Genomic DNA, 23006 nt, shown 5'->3' on the forward strand with positions numbered 1-23006 from the left:
GAGAGAGGAATGAAAAGAGAGGGAGGGAGAGAGAGGAATGAAAAGCGAGGGAGGGAGAGAGAGGGATGAAAAGAGAGGGAGGGAGAGAGAGGAATGAAAAGCGAGGGAGGGAGAGAGAGGAATGAAAAGAGAGGGAGGGAGAGAGAGGGATGAAAAGAGAGGGAGGGAGAGAGAGGAATGAAAAGCGAGGGAGGGAGAGAGAGGGATGAAAAGAGAGGGAGGGAGAGAGAGGGATGAAAAGAGAGGGAGGGAGAGAGAGGAATGAAAAGAGAGGGAGGGAGAGAGAGGGATGAAAAGAGAGGGAGGGAGAGAGAGGGATGAAAAGAGAGGGAGGGAGAGAGAGGGATGAAAAGAGAGGGAGGGAGAGAGACTGAGTTCACAGGATATGACTTGTGTTCTTGGACTTCTATTTTGAGGACATGCAGTCGATAAAAGAAAAAAACTTCTTGAAGTGACATTTAAGAGGTTTCAGCATCAGAAGAGATCAATATATCGACGAATCAGTTTAGTTTTTATCAAGGATTAAAATTGGTTAAAGTGTCGTCTGATGCACTTTTGGTGGACAAGAGTGCAAAGAAAAATGAATTAATGTAGAAAAAAGAAAAGGGCTGCACACCAGTTTTCCACCAACACTGATGACAGATTATCCTTAAAAAAATACAGTGTCAGTGTGTTGTTTCAAAGCTTCAACTGATCAAAGCTGCTTTGTATCGAGACAAAACGAACCATGGATTTTTTCCCGCTTCTGGTATCTGCAGATGTACTGAAACAGTTCAAATGACACTCAGCCTGACACATAATCATATCCTCAACTACCAGTGTTTGTGGGTCTGCTAACTCAAAACAGGCCTCAGAGTTTTAGTGTTCTCTGTCTCTCTAAATGCTGTTGTCTAATAAAATAAAACAGTGGATAATTTTGGGGATGGTAAAACTCAAAAAGCAATGTTGCAGACAATGTGTTCCAGAAAAAAAGTCACAAAAACCCAATGTGACTGTGTGCATGATGGTGTGCAGCATTAAAACATAGGAAGTCTGTGCGCTAAAATGAATCTCTTTCTTTATTTCCAGTTTAAGCATCCAGAACAACTCGACACGAGTGCAACAGTAGATCCTTAGCTCTACCAAAACACTCACTTGGCTTATTTGAATAAATACTGAGCTGCAGGAGCGTCTGGTTACCATATGTGAGGACGTAGAGGGGCTTCCCCGCCGTGTCCAGGCTGGTGAGGCAGGGGGCTTTTGGGGAGATGGTTCCCCAGCGTTGGAGCGCCGCCTCCAGGGACGGGGGCCAGTTGGTGACCACCCCCAGCGCCTCCCCCCGCACCGGCATCATCTCCGCCCCCTCGGGCCGCGGCTGATTAGGGTCCGGCTGCTGGACTGGAGACGAAGAGACGGATAATCAGCGCGCAGCTCACAAACCTTTTTACTGCTCACAGTCTGTCGTGAAAACACCACATGTAAGCAAAGCCAGAGGCAGTGAGACAGCTGAAGGAAGCATCACGCTCAAAGAAACGCTGATAATTAATTAGGCGTACCTGTTATGAACCCAGATGCACTGTGGGAATGTGTAAAATGTGTAACTGGACAGATGAGTTCCTTTAATATATATTTAGTTTTGACAGAAAGAAGGCGGAGAAGCAGCAGAGGGAAGGATTTGGCAGGATTCAACCTTGAGCCTCTGTCATAAAATGTGGATCCAGAGTGAATTGGAGCTCTTAACCACTAAACCAACCTCAATCTATACTTTATCTTGTACGACCACACCACCATTACTTACAACATGTTGTAAAATGAATCCAAAATACACCAGAAAACTTTATTTCCCAGTCAACGAGAAAGTACTTTTTATAAAAACACTTGGTTTCTACAGAAGACAATTGAAGACTACGGCCTAGAAGTGAAGAGACAAAAATAGAAAATGCAGCCAGATGGTGAGAGCCAAGCAAACAGCAGACAGACGTGATGGACTGCAAAGATCTCTGCGCTCAAGATTTCCTACAATGTACGTTTTGAAATACTTGGTGAAGAACTTTGTGCTCTATACGAACCGATCATCATCTGGTCTCTGTTAACTGCTCCATGTGACTCTTCAGATGAAAATCACTGCTTCCACAGGGTGAGATACATGTGAGCGTGAGTAAGTTAAGAAGTGTAGCACACATACTGAAGTGTACATTTTCCATTTTTCTCTGGATCAGTTTATGCAGTTAAAATGCTTGAAAACCTACATATGACGGCTGAAAAAATATCTAATTGCAATTATTTTGACTGATATCGCATTATGATTTGCGATTCTAGGGGGGACGATCATTATTCTCATTTTCATTGAGAAACATTTTAAATTAATTATGGTGCGATGTTCTGTTAATTGTTCAGCCCTCCTACATATTTCTACACTCTTTCTGTCTTTCCACGACTTGATGTCTGAAGTTTTCCGTCCACATCGGTTGATCAACAACACTTTTTTGTAAACATTAACACAAACTAATAAAAATCCTTAAAAGCTTAGTAAAGAACCGCGAGCCAGATCAGGCCGTCCGCTTCAGCTGCACTGCTCCTGCCCCGCAACACTCTCTGCGTCACCTATCCAACACATCCGTTCAAATTCGGCAATCTATCTGAGCAGCCAGACATGCCCAGCTCTCCCTCTGCTTCACCGCTCTGCAGGTATCTCCTCGACCTTCATTGCTGCTGATTCTTTGCTTTATTCAGCCCCACTGCCTCCCCAGCATCCACCCGCAGGCTCCGACTTTAGTCCCAGTGGGAGGATATCTGCTATCATCACTTCCCCAAAATCCTTCTCTCTGTGCAGTGTGTGTGTGTGTGTGTGTGTGTGTGTGTGTGTGTGCTGCAGGGAGTGAAAAAACGATCATAGGAGTCGCCGATTCATTTCCTGTCAGCTGACTAACTGAATCGTTTCGGCTGTACTTTTGGGTGGGTTAATTTATAACAAAACATGACATTTTAGAAGCTCTTATGTCTGAGATGTAAGTAAAAAAAAGTTTTCCTCTGAGATGTGGCAGAGTAGAAGCAGAAAGTGGCAGTGAAAGAAATTAAAATTTCCTTGTTTCCAGGTGTTCCCCCCTCATGACAAAGGTTTGTGTTGCACCTCGAGAGACTGAGGTGAAGTGAGCCTGAACACCTGAACACAAGGGGCACGTGGGGGGTTCTCACCTGTCATAACACAAGTGTTATTTAAAGGAACCATTTAGAGAATCACTCATGTCTCCCGAGTATGAAGACAGATTGGATGACACACTGTTAACTTAAAATCAGACAGACAGAACAACGAGTCATGCAGAGTCAAAGGCGGCTTCTAACCCTCCAGAAGTTCGTCAAAGTCATCGACAAAGAACTCTCGTAGCGGAGGTCTGCGAGGCTGCTTCAGCGTGTTCACAAGCTGCTGGATTTTAGCTGACACACGACTGCTGACTGGAACACCTGTAAAAACCCCAGACACATACACACGGGGTGAGGAGGAGGAGGATTTTGGGCTTATTCTCCACAGTGGAAAGGGAAGCGGTGGCCTGGATGGCGTACAAGACAGTCCTCTTGATCTTATCAATAACAAACCTCAAAGTGTTAGGGCAAGTTTGGTAAGCTAGCGACTTGGGTTTGGGACGCAACAAGGTCTCACGATATGAAAATGTAACAATGGCTACGTTCAGACTTCAGGCCTTAATGCGCAATTCTGTTTTTTTTTGTTTGACAGGTCGCATAATTGTGTGAACTGTCCGCGGCCTAAAAGTGTAAAGTAAAGAGAGCCACAGAGGTTAGCTCATACTTGCAAACCCTCCCAGTTTTCACGGGAGACTGACGTTTTTCATTGTCCTTTCACGGGTCACATTTCTGTTCACAACTTTCTGTTCTTTTCTTCACGGTGTCTGGCGCTGTACAACGCTTCTGCCCCAAAACTCTCTCTCTATCTCGCTCTACTGTGTCCGCTCGGACAAGTAGCTCGCACGTAACTCAGAAGAGAGCTCCCGGTGGACTTCAGGTGTAAGAAAGGGAATTTGTGAGCAGATGATAGCGAGGTAGAGGAGGAAGAGAGCCTCGTGTTTAATAATGGCTTTTTGAGGAGCTTTTTTGTCCACCGCGGCTCCGTCTGCAGCAGAACAGCTGCGTCAAAGTCGCATCAGTTCCGACCCGAGCGTCCAGACTGAGGACGCATTTAAAAAAACCCCGATCTGTATCTGATTTGGACCACATATGGAAGTGGCCCAGATGAGATTCCATGTGACTTGGCCTGTTCACACTGTCATAAACAGATCAGATCTGAGTCACATTGGCCTGCAGTCTGAACGTAGCCAATATTTACTTTTGTAATAAAATTTGGTAAATTTTTTTTGTGGCAGCATTTTGGGTACTTGTGGAAACAATAAACGGCGACAAGAGTGACCGGAGAGACATTCAACGTTTTAAAATAGGGCTGGGCGAAAAAAATGTTATCGCAATAAAAAATGTCGTATCAGTGGATAACGATAATTATCTCAATAAATGTCAAATCATTCTTTATTTCAAGTTTAAAGGCTGATTTCTGCTCCTGAGTGAAAGAGTTTGTGTGTTTTAAACTATCCTTTATGGTCAGAACAAACACTTGATGCCAAACAGTGGATCATTTTAGCATTTTACCATTTGTTATATTGTTACTGAGGAAAATTATATTGCGATAATTATCGTTATCGTTTTATTGCCCGGCCCTATTTCAAAATGCACCTGCATGGTTTGGCATTTTGTGTATTTCAGTTAAATAAAACTGTGGTTCTGGACCCCAGGGGTCCTTGAAGGGGCTCCAGGGGGTCCCCAGCAAAAAGGGGAATAATTTATTTTTACTATATTTCCATTCAGGAGTAACACAAAGAATTTATGACTGTTTTGATTAGTGGTTTCCTACGCTTTCGGTAATAAAACATCTGAAAGACAAAATCCCTGTCGACCCCGGGACAACATCGTATCAAATTTGGGTCCGTGGTCTAATTTGTGTCAATTTAGAGGAAAAGTCTGAGAACCACTGGAATAAAATATTATTTTTCCTGTCATTAAAGATGTCTTAAAAAATCGTCTCGTAAACCCAATATCGTGTATCGTCTTGTCTTGTGAGCTAAGTGTATCGTCAAACCCTACTAAGGACTACAACCTGCCTTGTTATCAGAGGACTGCTGGTTCAAATCTCTAGATGGCTTTTAAACTGTGCGGGAAAAAGAACTGACTAAGAAAACACTGTATTTCCTGAACGAGGCATTCAATTCTCAGCTTGAATGGACCACAGACATTGGTCGTCTAGTTATCTAACTGTGCCTGCATGATTGTGAAGCATGCTGAAAAAGAACAGAGACGCTCAGTCAGCTTTAAAAAACAAAACAATAAAGGGTACAAAAAAAAAGAAAGTCCAATCTGTTCATCCAGGGGAGTGACATGAACAGACGCAGTCTAATTGGTCATTTCTCCAAGGCGGTGGTCCAATTCGAGCTCACCTCCTGATTAAGGAGTTTCTATTTTTATCCGACTGTCTTCAGTGTCTTTATTCAGAGGCTGCAGTCGGGAGCAGGCTGAAGGCGGAGGAGATGACTCTTACCGTCGCCCGTCTCCATGCGCTCCGCGTTGCCGTACTTCTGCGTGTTCCTGGCAATGGTTCCCATATTGGCCATGTGGTGACGCTCAGTGTGGGAGTGGGACGAGTCTGACGAGTAGCCCGTCACGTCCGGGGGGGCCGAGTGATTCTCTGCAGGGAGACGGAGAGGGAGACAGATGGAGAGAGACAAACAGCCAGTAGTGACTCATTGTTCATACTTCTCACTGAACTGTCTGTCGAGAGCCTTCTTTTATTGCTCTTATGGACAATTAAACACCTTACGATGGTCATTTTGTGTGTATGTTACACATCCCCGGCAAACGCAGGAGTGACAATGAGCTCCGGCTCAGCTGGAGATCCATTCAATACAATATGTGGTCCACAATAATACTTCCTTTCTATACTACATGAAAGCACATTTTATGATGCAAAGTTAAGAATTTCTACACAAAACTTGACATTTAACTGATTTATTTGACACAAACTATCTATAAATACATAACAAAGCAAATCATGTTTTCATAAGAGGCTTGTCAATAACTTTTAATGTGAAATCAATAGCAGATTGTGAAGCGAGCAGATTGAAAAAGTTTAAACAGATGCAGGATCAAACAACTTGTTGGACCACTCATCAGTTCTCCCTTCACTTTCTTTGATCTCTGATCAAAACGCTGCTCTAATAAATCACAGTTATTGGGAGCTATCAGTAGAGAGTTCAGATAAATGTGTGCTGTGAACCTGTACGACGACTGTTTGCCTGCTAATATTTGATTTAACGTCGTATTTAAGGTATTGATTGATCGATTAAAACGCTTCCATGTCTTGTGATAGATGAGTATGACGTACCGTCTGACTCCAGCGGCGGCGGCCACAGCATGTCAGATCCGAATTCACAGGATCGTCGCAGAGACCCTCCGTTCTCTGCTACATTCAGAGCCCCCTTCCTCTTCAGAGACAGGTGGCCGATGCCTGAATGCACACATGCAGCAGTAAAACACAATAGTATTGTGACAGGGCAGGAAAGGAAATCAATAGGGCATGAATGACAACAGATTGGAGGAATAAGGGTGCAGCAAAGTAGAAGCACCAGTAGGTTTAACTGGTGAAGAAGAAGTGCGGTACTCTGCTGAGATTTACTTGTTCTTTGATCAGATAGTTTCCATTTCAAATCAAACTTTGAACACGTGTTAATCTTGTTTAGGCGATGTTGCTGTTTCTGTTTAGACAACATTTGTGAAATAAGTTGTTTTTGTTAAATGAAAAAAAACACTCATATCTATATACATAAAGTTACAAAAAAAATTTTTTCTATTTTATCATTTATATGTTGCTTGTAAATATAAAATGCAGTATACTGTAAAACAAATGAGAGAAAAACACACGTTTGGAAACAGATTAAATGAAGAACAATAATCTTATCCATCATAAAATGCTGTTATTTAAACCGCTAACTCTATTAAAAGGTATTCTTACACATGTAAACACATGTAAATGCATGAAACAAATCTATTAAGCCTCCACACATGCTCACTTCCTTCACGTCTGCTTTTACACTTTATTTGGCCCTGTTTTTAGGACCCGCATCCATTAAAAAAACACAGGTGCTTTCATCGTGTGCTGTTACATAAGTTTAAAACTTGGAGCCTAAAATCACTCAACAAGCAAGTTTTTAGATAAACAGATCTAAATTTAACAAAGTAAAAAAAGCAGACAATCAATCCACCAGTGTGACCCAGTAAAGTCTTACCGTGGTGTGACTGTGACAGGTGGCTCTGCTGGTGGTGCAACTGGCCCAGGTGTGTGTGCGCCAAGTGTGTGTGCGCCAGGTGCGAGATGTGCGCGTGCGCCAGCGAGTCAGCCAGCCGCCCGGCGTTGCCGCTGCCTCCGCTCTGCGTGGACGAGGAAGAGGAGGAGGTGGAGCCCAGGTGGGCGGGGCCTAGCTGGGACGGGCGGCTCATCCAGTGCTCCATGCCCGACATGTCGTCGCCTGGCCCCGCCTCCTCCTCTGAGCCCGACGACGAGTCTGAGCACAGGGGCGACAGGCCTGGTGAGAGTCAGTGCCCGCCGTTATTTATTAACAGAAAACCATCATACAACACGAACACAACATGAGCACAGAAGCAATCAGGGCCACTTAGCGGCACTGAAATGTAAATTAACACATTAACATACGGTGACACATCCTGAAAACCGTCCACTGAAGCAGTCGGGGTAGGCCAATAACCAATCAAATCAATCCAACAAAAAACGTGACAATGAAAGGTTTGACAGTTAATGCACTTATTCTCGTTCTCGCTGAGCGTTACAGAAGAGGATCGATTCCATCTGTCCCTTAAACGTGGACAAAGAAAAAGTCTCGTACATATCTCCCCGTAAATATGGCCACTTGTTGTCGGCTGTTTCTGCCCGTTTCCGGTCTTTATGCTAAGCTAAGCTAACCGGCTGTTGGTTCCAGCCTCAAATTTACCATACAGATATGGTATCAATCTCCTCTAACTCTCAGCGAGAAAGCGAATAAGCGTGTTTTCCAAAATGTTGTACTTTTCCGTTAACAAAGCAATACAGAGGTTTGCAGGTGCTGTTGTCACACCTCAAAGAGCGCTGTAGTAAAGGTCACACAGTTAGTGTGAATAAACTTTGTGGCACATTTCACACGGCAACATTTACACTTATTCATTTAGCTGACGCTTTTATCCAAAGCGACTTACAATTGCTATACATGTCAGAGGTCGCACGCCTCTGGAGCAACTAGGGGTTAAAGTGTCTTGCTCAGGGACACAATGGTAGATTGGTCACAGTGGGGAATTGAACCCGGGTCTCTCACACCAAAGGCATGTGTCTCACCACCATAAAATAAAAAAGTGTTGTGTGGTTTTAAGAGTCATAAAAATTCTTAGTAAAAAGTTAGTTTAAAAAATCCTTTTTAATCTAAACTTGAGCTAAATTGTGCCACAATATCGTCCTTTTCGGCTGGGTGCATTACGCTGCAGGAGCTGTCCGGGTGATTATTATACATTCAGACGTCACTGATGATTCATCTAACACAATGGTAAGAAGATAAAAGTTCATCATCTTTAGGTTTCTTTTATTATAACAAGTCAATGTGATAGCTTGTGACTCTTTCTTGTCACTACATCCAAGTTTGACAAATGGATTCATCAGCTAATTTGTTTTCTTGAACTTGCACACTACGGACGTTGTTCTCCAGTATGTTGACACCTCAGACTGTTACTTTCCGTCTGGGACTGGTTTACATCATAAAGACTATTTCTAATAAATAAAAATTGTGATGCTACAGCATACAGTGATATATCAGACTTTGTGTTTGTCCCAATTCCATAAAGAAATGTATTTCCCAGTTTGATGTAGCTAACCTTTACTAGCCTGCTCAGAGTCCTGACCTCAGCTCCATCCAACACCTTTGGGACGACCTGGAGCAACACTTGTGAGCCAGACCTTGTCACCCAACATCAGCGTTGGACCTCACTAATGCTCTCGATGCTGAATGGGTGCAAATCCCTGCAGGCAGGTTCCAAAATGTTCAACCTAATGCCCATTGTTGTGGAAGGATATGTGTAACTATGACATATGGGTGCAATCTTTGGGTGTCCACTTACTTTTGCTAGATAAGCTCAGTAAGCACTATTACATAAATAGAACAATAATTATACTTTAAAGTCCCAAGAGAGATTTAATCAAAGAATCCCTCAGACAACAGGACTGTAATGGTGAACAGATCCATTTGGGGGTTTTAAAGGTAATTGTTGCACTGTAGTAAAACAATGATTCAAAGAGAGGCAGCAGACTATGATTCACCACTTTTAACCAGTGAAGTTTCATGACCTCTAAGTGGCGGAGCAGACTGCAGGTTCTCGAGCTCGCAGACCCGAAATGTCAATAATTAGTCAGGTTACGTAGAACAGCCACGAGAACCAATTTAGTTGAAACTAGCTTCAGGCTGCACTTCAGAAAAGAACCGCAGAGACTGAATTTAATTCTTTAAATAGGAGTTAATCATCTGAACGCAGACGAGCAGGCACAGGGAGCCGCAGTAAACATCAATGTGAACACAAATCTTAAATTTAAATAACATAAAAGGCCAATTAACTCAACTTTCCACCCAGATCTTGTTGTCAGAGCATTTAAGAAATCTCTCTAACTTGCCTTCACGGGTTTTGTGAGGCTTTGGCGAGACGTCAGGTTCACTTAAGGTTTTTTATTCGAAAGGTTAAAAAGCAAATTCCCGGAGAACAAAGTTATTACATTTCCTTCATTAAAATTCAATCAACACACAAACGATGTTATCAACTCTGATTACGTTCAATCTAATGAGCTCATATTTGAGGTAAAGGTCAGCCTTCATCCAATTTCAGCCAAATTCCTGTGGTTACAGCGAGCACAGAAACATTCAAAATAGTCACTAATCAGTATTTTTCCTGTTTTTCATGGCAGGCCACGTTTACAGTAGTTGACTGAGGACAACGTTGCAGCTGTCTGTGGTTTGTTTTTCACTGTAAATTTATAAGTGGGTTTACGTGCCTCAGAAAATGTGTGTGAGTTTGCAGTTTTTTTCTTAAAATGAGTGTTTCTGTGTCAGAATAAAAAACACTTCTGACCGTCTGGGCAGAGGGCGGCCTATCTGGGGCCATATTTTAGTACAAACCAGCTCAGCTGAGATAACCAACGTGTGTTTGGTGAAACAATCAAACTCTTGGTAGCTTTAAGTAAATGATTTCTACTGTTGAACTGACTCCACACAATGAACACCTCGGCTGCTACTTAACAACCAACTAACTGACTTAACAAGATGTATAAGTTTAATGTTTGCGGTGTCTCGTCACCTGGAGGCGTGTACGCATCCATGGAGGTCTGCACCACCAGCGAACGTCTTTTGGACGGCATCGGCACGGCCACCTTCCTCTCCACGTGTCGCGCCAACACGGCCTGCACCGCTTCGGTGTGGACGTCTGAGGGAGAAAGATTCATTCACAAAAAGGCAGAGGAGTTGGAGTTCACTGGTGATGTGACGGCCGTGAACGATGGGAGCCGGCCCCCGATTTATTGAGAATGTAACTGAAGCAGTGACCGGCAGAAGCGGTACTAAACAAAGAGCCGTTTGAGAAAGGAACTGTTTCGCAAAATGTGTGTTCAATCAACCTGATTGGATTTTTAAATGACTTTTAAATACGAATCTCAGAGGCTGAGTTAAACCTTAATGGAAGGAGCCAAATATTAATTTATGTAGTGCCACTTACGGTAGCTAACTAAGCAGCAATGAACTGTAATTGGCAATGACTTGCAAGATTTTAACTGTTTAGCAAGTTGACTTATGTGTGACTGGTCTAAGTGGAAGCTCAGCTCAGCTAACTGGCTCCAAAGAGACTCCACTGCTGCATTTTCTTTTGTTTTAATTTCTAATTTAGTAACTGAATTTTAGTTATTAACCTTTTGAGTTCATTATTTTTTCTTAAACTTTTACTTGAGTAAATGTACAAATTTAAAATACTCGAGTATTATCTTTTCACGCCACATTCTACTTCTACTCCTCACAATCTCAAAGTGAAATATATTGTACTTTTTACTCCACTACATTTGTGTGACAACTTTGGTTACTTTACAAGTTAAGATTTTTTTTATACAAACATCCGAGAACTCATAAATATAAAAATGAATGTTGTAAATTAAACTACCCAAAAGTAAGTTGTAGTACAGCAGCTTTACCTTTGAATTGTTTCGATTATTTTATACAGTATCTATATTATTGACTGTTTGTTGAAAACCAAGATTGTGAAGGTGTCACTTCGGACTCTATGTAGAATTTCTACAAACCAAATAATCAGTTAATAGATACATGGAGTTTCTCCATTCAATAATCAGCAGATTAATCCATAATGAAAATGATCATTAGTTGCAGTCCGATACAAAATAGTCAAAAATTACCTCAACACCTTCAGCGGGAGGACTTCTTTTAGATTAATGCATAATAATCCAATGATAGAATAACAAGCTCAGGGACATTTTACAGCTTTTACATTTAATACATTTTCCTAATTATAATTAAATACTTAAGTAACATTTTCAATGCAGGGCTTTTACTTCTAAGTGTGTTATTAGTACTTTTACTTCAGTAAAGGATCTGAATACTTCCTCCACAACTGACATGAACCTATTAGAGAGTACAACGTTGGTTTATTCGGATATCGACCATTAAAATAAATATCTAGCGTCACAGCAACCTGTGAAGCAAACATTAGCTAAGACGAACTCCAACTTCATGAAAGTAAAATATGTATTAGTTCGAGCACTCTAGACATCCAGACAGCTGCAATATTATTCTAATCTATTAATCTTCATACTTATGTATTAATGATCTACATAGGTAGGAAGGTTTCTTGGCCTTTTTATGTTTAATGTAGCTCATTTTCAGCACCATCACAGCTTCTTGTGATTGTTCGGCACGTGTGGTCTCTGTACCTGATCGGTAGCGTTCGTCCCTCGTGCCGGAGGTTCGCCGCCGGTGGAAACGGGCAGCAGAGGGGGGGCCGAGTGGGGCCCGATGGGACATGGGTCCTTCCATACCTACAGAGGCAAGCAGACAAGCAGCCAGACAGACACACACACACATATATATATATATATGCAGACACACACACACACACACACAAACACACACACACACACACATATGCACACACACGTTTCACAAAAGCAATAATTACAGTGCAAGAAAAACGAAAAACAAACATGGGGATGATTTGATTCGGCAGAAAAATCATATTTTTCTGACTTCATAAAACAAAACAATTAAAAAAACCCAACATAGAATAAAATAAAATAATAATGTGGTAGTTGTGTTGCTGCTCTCCGACAGAATATCCCTCAGTATCTTGTGACCTGTGATAACCGAAGCTACGTCCCTGTGAGGGACGATGAAGATAAACCCAGGCTGTGATGGATGCGTGTGTGTTTTAGCTGCAGCGAGGCCTGTGGGAGCGACTACAGCACGTTCAGATACAGAGGAGCGAGCCCGAGCTGAGCTCTAGGGAGTCCTAACCTACATTCACTAATGGCGGCGGCTGAAGGCTGAATCGATAGAGTGGAGTATCATCGCAACTGTGTTTGTCATGATACCAGATCGATACCCTCATGGTGGTATGGGAATATTTTAGCCAGGAGGGGGGGGGCGGCTGTGTGTAGGGGAGGTCAGAGGTTGCTAAATTACCTCCAGCATGTGGAACATATGCCCTGATCAGCTTGTGCCTCTTCTTCTCATAACCCTTCTGAGTGATGTCCCCTGCAAACAGATAGAGATAGATAGATAGAGAGTGAGAGAGCCAGTGACGGCTGTGTGGGCTGATTGTTTTAAATTATTTAAATTATTTATTAAACATGTTTTATCGTTAAATTTTTAGTCTCAAGTCAGCCAACCTCTTCTGTCTCTCCCAGTCTTTTAAATGTCTATTAAAGATAAGAATGTAAAACACAACTAAAAGCAACATAAGATAAACGATGTGATGAATACTGATGGAAATGAAGAACGTGAGAAAAAGAATAATAACACAGGGTTACGCACAGATTGTTTAGTTCAACAGATCTCTTCCACCAGCGTCTCTTCCCACATTGGACGTTAATACAAAGTCTACAACATGTCTAAGCCTTGTCTGCTTTCTTATTTCACACACAAACACTTGATATTCTCAACAAAATGTTACTCATTTTACTTCGATCTTCCATCATCCAAAGATCGGGAACAACGGAGGGAGCTCGCTGTGGCATTAAGTCCCACGGGGGATGAAGGTCTAATTGACTAATAGGTACAGAAGATTTTGGATTTGGTCCAGTAGATCGCTTCTGCCGGCAGCCACGCAACAGACTGCAATGGCTGCAACATAATCCTTGTACCCGCCAGAAGTACGTCCACTAAAAGTGCTTGTTTTTGCCACTGACAGGCTGATTGTTATTATCGTTACTGTCTGACAACATTATGGAAATGATCCCCAGAGAGACAGACCTTTATGTTACGTTGTGGCCGTTGCAGCTTGTTTCACGGCTACTGGACCAATTACAAAATTTTCTTTCTTCCTATTAGTAAGAGGTCTGTAATACACTAAGCTCACAAGACGATACACGACATTAGTTCATGAGAATGACATGATATTTTAACACAATTTTTAAGAATCAGAATCAGCTTTATTGCCAAGTAGTGTTTTATACATTTGCTTTGATGATAAGGTGCTACACGTAGACAAACATACAGCTGACATTAAATAAATGTAGAAATAAATAGATATGGAATAAACAAATGCAAGTTATATAAGAATAATAAAAGAATACAGAAAAATAATACAACTATTTGCAGAGAAAGAACACTGTGAACTAAATTATAAACGCAACACTTTTGTTTTTGCCCTATTTCTCTCAAATATTGTTCACAAATCTGTGTTACTGAGCACTTGCTGAGTAAATCCATCCACCTCACAGGTGTGGCATATCAAGATGCTGATCAGACAGCATGGGTATTGCACAGGTGTGCCTCAGGCTGGCCACAATAAAAGGCCACTCCAAAATGTGCAGTTTCACTGTAGTGGGGGGTCCGGAAACCAGTCAGCATCTGGTGTGACCGCCATTTGCCTCCCGCGGTGCAACATCTCCTTTGCATAGAGTTGATCAGGTTGTTGATATTTTTATATTTTGTCAATTTATATAACAAGCAAACAACAGTGATTAACAATTAACAACAAATATGTGGAAACTGCCAAGTTTGTGCATGAAATAAAATCACTGGAGTTGTTCCCCTGATGTTCATGAGCTCTTGTGAAAGAGCTCCGGGAATCATAGCTGAAAACCGGATTAACACACAAAAACTAAACAAAACTAAACAGAGCGCACCTAACGGCGAGGCAGCTATACGCAGCGGCATCTCGAAATCTTCAGTGATGAAATATATGACTGGAAAAATAGTCTTTTATTCAACTAAAGGCACAAAATGCAAAACAATGCAGGTGCATTTTGAAAAGTTGATTACATATTGTCAGTGCCTTGTCTGTCACTCTGTCGCTGTTTATTGTTTCCACCGAAAATGCTGCCACAAAACGATTTAAAAATGGCTAATTTCACCCTCACACACCCTGGACAGGTCACCAGTCCATCACAAGGCACACAGAAACAAACAACCACACACACTCACATTCACACCTAAGTGTAATTTATAGTCACCAATTAACCTCGCCTGCATATCTTTGGACGGTGGAAGCCGGAGCTCCCAGAGAGAATCCACGCAGACACGGGGAGAACCAAGTGACGACCTGCGACGACCAAGGTTCAAACTAGGGCTGAAACGATTCATCAATTATAAATCGATTAATTCCATTACTAAAAAGCATTCTTTTCCTCGAGGCTTCGTTTAATCCATATAACTATATAGCACACTGTTTCGCACGGACATTTATGACTGTCGCACTGTGTGAACATGACGTGATATGATGGCGCTGTTTGCAAAGTGGAGGAAGAGAGGGAAAATAGTGAGGGACGAAGAAGAAAGTGTCCAAAGTACGGGATTATTTCAAGCTAAAAGAAAACAACTCTATAATGTTACAGTCTGTCCACCGTAAAACGAGACTTATGTCGCCTCTGCAACAGCACGGCGGCTCCTGATGAGAAAGCAGCCGGTGTTCTGCCAGCGGACCACAGACAAGGTAACAGCAACTTTAGCATTTAACTGAAATTAGGGCTGGACAATAAAAATAACAATATAATTTTTTTCAGTTACAATATTACAAATGTTCAATAAATATTCAATAAATGTTTGACTTTATTCACTGGAATTATACACTAATTAGGACTGTTTGGCATCAAGTTTTGCCACAAAACCACAATTAACCATCTGGTTTCTTCAACTTTCACTCAGCCTTCAAAGTCGAAAGAAATAACAATTTCAAACTTATCGTGATAATTATCGATATCAAAAATATGAAACTTTTTATCGTGATAACATTTTTGGCCATATCGTCCAGCCCTAACTGAAATCACGATTGATTGTTGAGTTGAAGCCAAAGTAAGCCGCAGACCTCAGCTGTAAATGTGCACACGTGCGTTCGTGAGTTTGGTTTGTGACGTCACAGTCATGAGTTAACTGGGTGTCGGGAAGCTGCAGCTTAGTATAACTTGTAGAGCACTCGGGTGATGTTTGTGTTGATAAAGCAGTTGTCTGGTTGTTGGTCTGATGTTTGCTGAATCGATGACATAATCTGTAGAAGCTTCGAGTACTAAAGTCGTTGTTAGCTGCAGCCGTAGTTCCCAAGACCTTGTCGCTAACCACTGCACCCCTGCGCCACCCTTGAGAAATATCGTCACGTTTTAATATTGCAAGATCTCGTCACGCCCCTACCTATTAGCTTTTTAGACCCCAAAATATGTTAAAATAGGGCCCAGGTTAAAGAATACTGGAATTAACCTTTAAGTAATTTTTATGTAATTTCTGTTTTTACACTGCATCTCCAAAACATCACTTACTTCCACACGGTGTTTCATTACTATGGACCTCAGCATGCTAAAAAAGTGGTTGTCAAACTGCATAACAATGCTTCAAACCGCCTACAGGGTCCGATGTAGGAATCAAGGAGGGCCCCATTGGACATTTTTGTTTTACTTTCTGAAATCTGACAATCATGCCCACTTTACACAGTGAATGGCGAGATGTGTGGAAACGCTCTCCTTTATTTTCCTTCCTACGACTACTTCTGTCACTTTTTTTGGGGTACAACTGAGTACCAGGAATGTCTTTAAAGGAGAGGTTGCCCTGAACACTGCAAAGAAAAAAATGCAAAAGACAGAGTTCGCACAAAGAGATCAGACAGGGCGTGGTCAAGCGACGTGTGTTTCGAAACATACTGTACATACATACATTACAGGTAGGGGTGGGAATCACCAGAGGGCCCACGATACGATATTATCACGATACGATATTTTTGCGATTGTAAACATATTGCGATATATTGCAATTTATTACCTTTTTTCCCAACTTCAAATTGTGTCCCCAAAGGAAAACGCAATTGGTTTTATCATTATAGTACCAAAAAGTAAAATTCTCATGTACAATTTATATAATAAAAGATCGATACAATATTCCCTCGGAAAATATCGCGATACTATGCTGTATCGATTACCCTAATTACGAGTCAGTCAAAGCAGGTAAGTGTTCACGATGTCACAACTGCCTTAGCCAATCCCAGCCTCACCTTAGACAACAACCGTCTCAGTTGCAGATCCTTGAGATAAGTTCACCTCATGTTAGATGGAAAAAATGTTTACAAAGACAACCCAAGATGGCTGCACAACCGGTAAGACAATCCATGTTTATTTGCTTTATCAAGCGCTTCCATTTTAAATGCCTCCGCATCGTAACTACGACTTGAACGTTGACGTCAACGTTTTTTAAAACTGGTAATAACAGTAACTCCCATATTACATGAATGCAGCGTAATAGTCAGACTAAGCTATCCAACAAGCTTACGCTTCCCTCGAGTTGTCCCATTTCCTTTTTATATTTTTATATTTAAAAGATTGTATTTGTTCATCTGTTTATTTGTTAATCATTTTGGTAACTATTGCTGCTAATGCTAACTCCCTTGCTCTCCATACAAACCACTCCTCCTGTGACCCCCCGAGGAGTTTCTCATGAGGAAAGACCAACCAGGCATTCAGAACAATAAACAGCTTCAATCGTAAAATGAAAATACGACATTACCATTGTTGCTGTACTTTAAGTGCATGATAAAGAAGTGGAATTACACCGTCAGCAGACGTTTGATATGAAGACATGGCTTTAAAGAGTGAGTGTGACTGGTGAGGTGTAGCTCAGTGACGACAGCAGAGATGGATGGTCAGACAGAGAGGTCAGTGAGGGGGGGGGCGGCCGTGGCGAAGCTCATTACAATCCCTGAGGGGGGTTTTCACTGCATAGGCGACCTCTACTACCAGCTGTCAATCACAGCCCCCCAGGGTGCTCGCAGTCGGGCTAATGTGAGCTAATACCTCCTTGTTTGTCCCCATTAAAGGACTGCTCAACTGCCTCGCACCAGTTTTCTAATTATTGATTTTTATTTTATTGCCACAGAGATGTTTTACTCACCAAACAACAGAGATCCCAATCGAATACGACCTTGAAAGAAATTCGCGATGGTGAGATAGTGATAGTGATAGATAGTGTTTTTCACCCCACTGGAGATTTTTTATTATTGTCAACAAACCAACGATGTGTTAGTTTGCCTCTCAATACTTACTGACTTTCCTACTTAAGATGTCAATCTTTAAAAATGAATAATTTGCTAAAACAGTTGCTCAAATAAGACTGGGCCATAAAAATGTTACCACGATAAAAACTTCATGTCATTCAGTATTGATGTTTATTATCACGATAACTGTCAAATTATTTATTATTAAGTTTAAAGGCTCAAACAGATGGTTAATTGTGTTATTGAATTATTATTTATGGTCAGAAAAACTTTTTTTAACACATGTACATGAGTCAAACTAAGTAAAAGTAAAAAAAAATTCTGTCCCTTAACAAAATAAATATCATTGAAAAATTAACTGTTAATTTGTTTGAGATTAAAATTAATTAAATCAAACATTTTTTGAACATTTGTTATAGAGGAAAATTACACCCTATGCTCAAACAGGCGAAACAAAAGTGTGTTTGTCTGGGACTATTTTCAGCAGCGGATTAATCCACATTTGGCGCTCTACAGTGTGAGTCTATAGTAATTCATTCATTCATTCATTATTGGTTTAGATCTTTTAATAAGATTAACTGACAACAAACTTTCCTTGTAACAAGCTGCAAGCACATTTATCCCATAACAGCTATCTGGTTTAAGGAGTAAAAACATATTTCTGCTTTAACAACAGAAAAACATCGACCTTCGGGGCGAGAAAGTCGCTCGCTTATGTCCAATTTCTATCTGCTTTTTTCAAAAATCAACACTCACCAGTTTAATTTGTTGCTGCTAGTGGTATTTGAAGCTGTTTCATCTGAACTAAGTGAAATTATCACACCTGAGCGGCGACTCTATTACTCTAAAAGATGAAGTCAGCTGTTTGCACACACACTGGGGTTTTTGGGGCGCGTCACGGCTGCAGAACACATTTGCAGCTGTGCATCAACGCATACAGACAAATTATGGCTGCAAACAAATATTATGTAATATCAGCCACCGTGACTTTCAAGATCCAGTTTCCAAAAGAGTCGTGTCTTAGAGAGAGAAACGTCTTCTGGTCGGCTTCATGAATCCACTTTCCCGCAGCCGAGCCATTTCTTCAAACGTGCAAAATAGCGTTGCAAATGAAAACAAAAAGACAATATGGAAGCACGTCTGCTGCAGAGCTGCGGTGTGTGTGAAGGGCGAGTGTTTTTTTACTGAGTGAATGAAATGTGGCGGAAAAACGAACGAAAAGAACAAATGTTCAAACTCAGACAGAGCGATGGATAGATTTTTAAAAACAGAGTGAGAGACAGAGAACAACAAGCCGAGATTCTGTATTTCACAATCTGACCGTGGAGGACGGCCAGAACATCTGGGTCCAATCTGCTCATCTGCGTGTGTTAGATCTGAGTTAGGCCTTTTCTCAGATCAACTGCAGCATAACAACATTCTTGATTCCTGCCACACACACACACAAACACACACACACACACACACACGACGTCCACGGGGAGACGCCATCTTCCACTTGCAGCGCAGCAGAGCAGGGAGGGAGTTGCCTAGCAACGGTTCTCCCGGAGAAGGCCAGAGACGGCCATCTTGGATTTGGAGCATCAGATGTGGGCTAATGATACCTGCCATGGTGTGTGTGTGTGTTTGTGTGTTTGTGCCACTCCAGTCTGTACTGGCAGCCTGATTACTTTCCTCCTCCTCCTCGTCCTCGCTCCCTCTCCTCGCCGCTCTCGGTTGTTTTAACGGCACACAGCTTTAGAGAGAGGATCGATAGCTGCCGACTGCAGATGACTGCAAATGGTCTGAGCTTTCAGCGCCGCCAAAAAATGAAAAAAAACAACTCTGAAAACTCATTTTAGCAAGTTCACCACAAACCTGTGATGTCGTAAACACATCATCCCTGATCTTAAAGGACGGAAGTTGTCCTTTAAGATAAAGCTGAGGAGCTTTCACCAACAAACACACAGAATCTGCCAGGTTTTTTCTTCTATTGAATAAATAATCATCCCTGAAAGATAAGAAAAACGTTACGATTTCCTAAAGTTCAAGTCTTCATGTGGCTTGTTTGGTCTGACCAGCAGTCCATATAAGAGAAAAAGAAGCAGCAGATCTTCACACGTGAGGAGGAGCAAAGGAATGTCAGCGAATCCAATAATCAAGCCAAATACTTTGAATTAGTTTAAGTTCAAAAGTTTCAGCTCTAGCTGACATACTCACAAGGCGAATAAGATATATAGTCTGTCAGCTGATGGATGAATTATCGACTTATTGTTTCTGTTACACTTTAAAACAGATTAAAACAAGAATTATTAGTTCAAAAAGTTGTTGAGTTCCCGCTTCAAGAGGACGCTGTAAATCCCAATTTATAATAAACTGAAAGTGCTTCAGCTACAATGAAAATAAAGAGCTTAAGTTTTTGGGTCGTATATATAAAAACTTGATTATTATTTAATTTAACCTGCCTTGTTTACTTCTGCTCCAGTTGGTTGTTTTCTATATTACCCAGAAAGATCCACAGCCTTGACTCAAACCCTCATCCAGTCTTGTTATGCTGCAATGCATTCTGGGCTTTTTTTTTTTTTTCTTTCTCCTCGCGGGTCTGATGTTAAAACTCGACAGCTTCTCACTCAGCTGCTTGTTTTTAGACATCTTTTGAGAACTTTGGATTTTTAAATTTAAAATGCGTTTATATTTCTCAAACAAGGCGTCATTTAGGTGTTTTGGTATTGGCCCAGAGAAACGACGTCACCACGGACAGCTGAGCGGACGTGTACAGGGCTTCAATCTATCGATCAGTTTGATGGTTATTTTCTTAATTACATGATTTATTGTTTAGCCTCTAACAAACAGTCCAAATGCCAAAAATATTTAATTTATTATTAATAATTTATTTTCATTAAGACCTTTGGCATCACTGCCTGTCTCTCTGTCTGCCTGTCTCTCTCTCTGCCTCTGTCTCTCTCTCTGTCTGTCTGTCTCTTTCTCTATCTGTCTGTCTCTCTGTCCATCTGTCTCTCTGTCCATCTGTCTGCCTGTCTCTCTGCCTGCCTGCCTGTCTGTCTGTCCGTCTTTCTGCCTGTCTGTCTTTCTCTGTCCGTTTGTCTGTCTGCCTCTCTGTCCGTCTTTCTGTCTTCCTCTGTCCGTCTTTCTGCCTGTCTGTCTTTCTCTGTCCGTTTGTCTGTCTGCCTCTCTGTCCGTCTGTCTGTCTGTCTGTCTCTCTGTCTTTCTCTGTCCGTCTGTCTGTCTGGCTCTCTGCCTGTCTGCCTCTCTGTCTTTCTCTGTCCGTTTGTCTGTCTGCCTCTCTGTCCGTCTGTCTGTCTGTCTGTCTCTCTGTCTTTCTCTTTCCGTCTGTCTGTCTGCCTCTCTGTCTGTCCGTCTCTCTGCCTGTCTGTCTTTCTCTGTCCGTCTGTCTGTCTGCCTCTCTGCCTGTCTGCCTCTCTGTCCGTCTGTCTGTCTTTCTCTGTCCGTCTCTCTGCCTGTCTTTCTCTGCCTGTCTTTCTCTGTCTGTCTCTCTCTGCCTGTCTTTCTCTGTCTGTCTCTCTGCCTGTCTTTCTCTGTCTGTCTCTCTGCCTGCCTCTCTGTCCGTCTCTCTGTCTGTCTGCCTCTCTGTCTTTCCGTCTCTCTGCCTGTCTTTCTCTGTCTGTCTTTCTCTGTCCTTCTCTCTGTCTGTCTTTCTCTGTCCGTCTGTCTGTCTCTCTGTCTGTCTGCCTCTCTGTCTGTCCGTCTCTCTGCCTGTCTTTCTCTGTCTCTCTTTCTCTGTCCTTCTCTCTGTCTGTTTTTCTCTGTCCGTCTCTCTTTCTCTGTCTGTCTGTCTGTCTTTCTCTGTCCGTCTCTCTGTCTGTCTTTCTCTGTCCGTCTCTCTGCCTGTCTGTCTCTCTGTCCGTCTCTCTGCCTGTCTTTCTCTGTCCGTCTCTCTTTCTCTGTCCTTCTCACTGTCTGTCTTTCTCTGTCCGTCTCTCTTTCTCTGTCTGTCTGTCTTTCTCTGTCCGTCTCTCTTTCTCTGTCTGTCTGTCTTTCTCTGTCCGTCTCTCTTCCTGTCTGTCTGTCTGTCCGTCTGTCCGTCTCTCTGCCTGTCTTTCTCTGTCCTTCTCACTGTCTGTCTTTCTCTGTCCGTCTCTCTGTCTGTCTTTCTCTGTCCGTCTCTCTGCCTGTCTGTCTCTCTGTCCGTCTCTCTGCCTGTCTGTCTCTCTGTCCGTCTCTCTGCCTGTCTGTCCGTCTGTCTGTCTCTCTGCCTGTCTGTCTGTCTTTCTCTTTCTGTCTGTCTCTCTGCCTGTCTGTCTCTCTGTCCGTCTCTCTGCCTGTCTGTCTCTCTGTCCGTCTCTCTGCCTGTCTGTCCGTCTGTCTAACTCTCTGCCTGTCTCTCTCCCTTTCTCTTTCTGTCTGTCTCTCTGCCTTTCTCTTTCTGCCTGTCTCTCTGCCTGTCTCTCTCCCTTTCTCTTTCTGTCTGTCTCTCTGCCTTTCTCTTTCTGCCTGTCTCTCTGCCTGTCTCTCTCCCTTTCTCTTTCTGTCTGTCTCTCTGCCTTTCTCTTTCTGTCTGTCTCTCTGCCTGTCTCTCTCCCTTTCTCTTTCTGTCTGTCTCTCTGCCTTTCTCTCTGCCTTTCTCTTTCTGTCTGTCTCTCTGCCTTTCTCTTTCTGTCTGTCTCTCTGCCTGTCTCTCTGCCTTTCTCTTTCTGTCTGTCTCTCTGCCTTTCTCTTTCTGTCCGTCTTTCTCTTTCTGTCCGTCTCTCTGCCTGTCTGTCCGTCTCTCTGCCTGTCTGTCCGTCTCTCTGTCTGTCTGTCTGTCCGTCTCTCTGCCTGTCTCTCTGCCTGTCTGTCTGTCTTTCTCTTTCTGTCTGTCTGTCTGTCTGTCCGTCTCTTTCTGTCTGTCTGTCCGTCTTTCTCTTTCTGTCTGTCTGTCTGTCCGTCTCTTTCTGTCTGTCTGTCTTTCTCTTTCTGTCTGTCTGTCTTTCTCTTTCTGTCTGTCTGTCTTTCTCTTTCTGTCTGTCTGTCTTTCTCTTTCTGTCTGTCTGTCTGTCTTTCTCTTTCTGTCTGTCTGTCTCTCTGTCTGTCTTTCTCTGTCTGTCTGTCTGTCTTTCTCTGTCCGTCTCTTTCTGTCTGTCTGTCTGTCTCTCTGTTTCTTTCCTCAGCAGCTTTTATTTGATCTCTCTCTCTTTCTTTCTTATCACATCATCATAACCAGCCAGTCCACCCACGAAGCCACCATGGTAACCAAACCTACC

At 42.3% G+C, this 23006-nt stretch overlaps 1 protein-coding gene across 7 annotated transcripts in view; it reads right to left on the reverse strand.

Moving 5' to 3' along the window:
* LOC123967426 (disco-interacting protein 2 homolog C-like) overlaps window positions 1-23006 on the reverse strand; it is an 80751-nt gene that overhangs the window by 47428 nt on the left and 10317 nt on the right. For 3 of the 7 annotated variants that reach the window (XM_046043531.1, XM_046043525.1, XM_046043563.1), the window contains exons 2-9: window positions 12795-12866; window positions 12047-12151; window positions 10414-10539; window positions 7320-7616; window positions 6419-6541; window positions 5576-5722; window positions 3322-3441; window positions 1180-1377 (exon numbers count right to left, since the gene is read on the reverse strand). In XM_046043531.1, coding sequence (XP_045899487.1) covers window positions 1180-1377; window positions 3322-3441; window positions 5576-5722; window positions 6419-6541; window positions 7320-7616; window positions 10414-10539; window positions 12047-12151; window positions 12795-12866 — 1188 coding nt within the window. Of the gene's footprint in view, window positions 1-1179; window positions 1378-3321; window positions 3442-5575; window positions 5723-6418; window positions 6542-7319; window positions 7617-8946; window positions 9017-10413; window positions 10540-12046; window positions 12152-12794; window positions 12867-23006 lie in introns of those variants that run through there. The other 4 variants (XM_046043538.1, XM_046043544.1, XM_046043550.1 and 1 more) reach the window with 4 other exon arrangements.

Source organism: Micropterus dolomieu, linkage group LG01, assembly GCF_021292245.1.
Source record: "Micropterus dolomieu isolate WLL.071019.BEF.003 ecotype Adirondacks linkage group LG01, ASM2129224v1, whole genome shotgun sequence".
NCBI classification, from domain to species: Eukaryota; Metazoa; Chordata; class Actinopteri; order Centrarchiformes; family Centrarchidae; genus Micropterus; species Micropterus dolomieu.